At 31.0% G+C, this 3,038-nt stretch overlaps 2 protein-coding genes across 9 annotated transcripts in view; both read left to right on the top strand.

The window, feature by feature from the left end:
* LOC111367587 (la protein 1-like) overlaps positions 1-2,486 on the top strand; it is a 20,967-nt gene extending 18,481 nt beyond the window's left edge. For 2 of the 8 annotated variants that reach the window (XR_002697850.1, XR_002697844.1), the window contains exon 5: positions 694-1,451. The gene's annotated coding sequence lies outside the window, so the exon portion shown is untranslated. Of the gene's footprint in view, positions 1-693; positions 1,455-1,741; positions 1,802-2,246 lie in introns of those variants that run through there. The other 6 variants (XR_002697849.1, XR_002697848.1, XR_002697845.1 and 3 more) reach the window with 6 other exon arrangements.
* On the top strand, positions 15-604 carry LOC111367586. Its single transcript, XM_022988538.1, has 2 exons — positions 15-268; positions 370-604. Exons 1-2 carry the CDS (start codon positions 97-99, stop codon positions 576-578), a joined length of 381 nt encoding a protein of 126 aa, XP_022844306.1. The 5' UTR covers positions 15-96; the 3' UTR covers positions 579-604.
* Positions 2,487-3,038: the final 552 nt, after the last annotated feature.

The following is a 3,038-nucleotide window of genomic DNA, read 5'->3' as shown; positions in this document are numbered from 1 at the left end:
CAAATTATTCAGAACCGATGGGATAGTCAATTGCGTAAGAATCTTCATGCTGCTTGATATTGGTTAAAGTCTTCTTTTCAATATAATAATCCTGATATGGAAAATCATAAACAAACTATTTCAGGACTTTTAGATATAATTGAGAGATATGCTTACGGTCAACCCGATTTAGGAAGTAAATTGACGGGTGAAATGAGACTATTTAGGCAAGCACAAGGTGATTTTGGACGTTTATCTGCTGTAGCTGATCGCCATAAAATGGCTCCTGGTAAAATTTTATCCTCATATTATGTACTTTGTTATATTATATAACTCAAATTTTTAGTTTATATAACGTACATCTATTTTATTTTTATTTTTTTAATACAGATGAATGGTGGATGTGTTATGGTAGTAGTGCACCAAACCTAAAAACGCTTGCAATTCGAGTATTAAGTCAAACATGTAGTTTTTCAGGATGCAAGAGAAATTGGAGCATGTTTGAACACATTCGTTCAAAAAAGAGAAATAGACTCGAGCATCAACGGCTTAATGATCTTGTTTATGTTCACTACAATTTACGATTGCAACAACAGTAATATTGTGTCAATAATTGTTTTCATCATATTGTGATTTATTTGATTTTAAGATTTTGCATTCTTCTGCTAGAATAATAATTGATTATTTATAAAATGGACTATATACTTTGTTCAGGAATTATTTCAAGAGTCAAAATTATGTTCCTATCGACTTTGAAAGGTTTGGCATTTATGGCAATTGGGTGTTAGAGGAAGAGCCACCAACTTTGGTAGATGATGAGTTGGAGGTATTTCGTCGTGAATTGAGTGCATGTACTATACAAAGTGACAAAAATGACGGTAATTGTTCGATTAATGCTAATGTTTCTTCTTCATATTAAAGTATATATGATGTAACAATGAATTTTAAAACTTTTTTTCTAGATGAATTATATTTTGATGATCTTGATCTTGATTGTTGTGAAAGTTTTGGCAACGGCAATGAAAATACAAGTGATACAAACAATGGAAATGAGGATTTTAGCATGATCGAGACTCCGTCATTTATACAAGACGAAAGAATTGAAGAATTTATGTCCGAGACCCTAGCATGGATGCGCTCCAACTCTTCTTAATTAAGAAAATATTGATTTATCTCAAATAATTTAATTCGTTGACATGTTCTTTATCCACAAATGACTTTTAAATGATGGCTTTAATTTTGTTAGATAAAGTTGTTTTTTTTTTAATTTTTATCATTGAATGTTATTTTAATCGTTTCAAATGCATATTTAATTAGACATGATTTAGAATTTGTGTTATTTGGGATACATATTGATCTTTAGTTAACAAAATGATATGAGGTTAATTTAGTTATCACTACTATATAAAAAGGACAATGTTAGTCATTGTAGAAAGAACAATAGATTCTTCCATTTTCACACACTGTAGCAATTTTTCATCTCTCGAGCAAAAACGACGCCGTCTGAAAAAAAAAAAAAAAAAAAAGCGCAGGCTACTGTGATACACCCACTTGCTCTCAATTTAGGTGGATCTTTCTTTCTTCTTCTCCATTTTTACATGCTACTACCTGTTCTCTCCATTTTACCACGCAAATTAGACCTAATTCCTTCTTCTCTCTGAGTTTCATTGGGTCCTTTCTTTTCTCCATGTATGTATAATATTTCTGTTTCCACTCTATTTTTTTGACGTATGGACTAATCTGTTTTATACTTATTTTTCAGTTGTTTGCTTGGTATCCAATGCTAGGATTTTGATGTTTTCGGGTTGCTTTTTTCTAACAAGTTAGTTTCTTCTTTTTCCTCACTTATAGTTTGTATTATTATTTCAAGTTGATTTCTGTGGAGATTCCAATCTGTTGTAGATTTTTGTGCTTATGTTCTTCGATTGCTTGATTTTATATTTTGGGTTTGAATGTTCTTTTCTTTCGTGATCCTAAGGCATCCTAAAGTTCGAAAATTCTTTTGCGATTTCTGTAAAACTCTTTTCCGTCCGTTGTGCCTGAGCGAAGTTTGGGCTTTGTGAAATTTTTTTGTTGTTAGTTTATGAGATGATAAATGAGAATTCCAATTATCGTATACAAAATATATATAGTTGGGATTTTTTTATTCTGTGCTCCAATCGTTGCGCTTATTGTATTTATTCTCTCAGTTTGTTTGATCGTTGACACATATGTTTTTTTGGCATTTACTAGATAGAATAACATTATTTCTACTGGCCTTATTGCAGTTTGCACGTAGTGGTGGAGAATATTTTCATTATGAGTTGGGCTTCTCTTTAGTTCGTGGTAGCAGTACTATCTAGAGGTTTTTCCTGCGATGGTTTCTGAGGGGAAAATCTACTTTCATATGATTTGATTTTTCATTTTTCTTGTACAGTGTTGAACTTCGATGTCGATGTTGATTTGTTGTACACAAACTCTGGAGTAAACTAGGATTGTTTGTTGTATATTTTGTATGGATTGATTGAGGTCTGGTTGTTCCGAATTTTAGTTCTTATTCTTGTTTTTATTGAAATTTGTGGGCGTTCTGCAACTCAATTTCATTTAACGGAGTTTGATTGATTTTTTTTCTTGCATTGTGTGCGAATTGGTTTCATTTCGAATTTTTGTTGTTAATGCTTTCTTCTTTCTTTTCTTTTTTTTTTTGTATGCAATGGATCCGTATCAAAATATTAAAAAATGAAATGAAATATACACCTATGGTGGTTTTTATATAAGCGAATATAAAACAAATGTTTTGGTGGAACAATGTATCTATTTGCATAATGTGTGTGCAAATTTCTTATGAACATTATATTTCAATTAAGGAGTTCCAATGAAGGAATGGTGTTGTATTGTTCAATTTTAAATATTTGGGAATTATTGAAATGTGGATGGAATAGGTTGGTAAATAAGAGAGTAAATAGAATTGGGTGTAGAAATAGCTAAATAGATTAACATGAAAGTCAAACATTTTCGATGTATACAAATTCATTTAGAAGAAAGTAAAGAGGTATCATAGACGTGTCAAACTTCCACCA

This window comes from Olea europaea, chromosome 18, assembly GCF_002742605.1.
Source record: "Olea europaea var. sylvestris chromosome 18, O_europaea_v1, whole genome shotgun sequence".
Taxonomy (NCBI): Eukaryota; Viridiplantae; Streptophyta; class Magnoliopsida; order Lamiales; family Oleaceae; genus Olea; species Olea europaea.
This window is presented reverse-complemented; position numbering and strand designations above follow the sequence as displayed.

What these genes read in the sequence shown, in the direction of transcription:
- LOC111367586 (XM_022988538.1), top strand. Translation starts at nt 97, where the DNA reads ATGGAAAATCATAAACAAACTATTTCAGGACTTTTAGATATAATTGAG. An exon ending in TCGCCATAAAATGGCTCCTG is followed by an intron (nt 269 to 369) that starts GTAAAATTTTAT and finishes TTTTTAATACAG; the next exon opens with ATGAATGGTGGATGTGTTAT.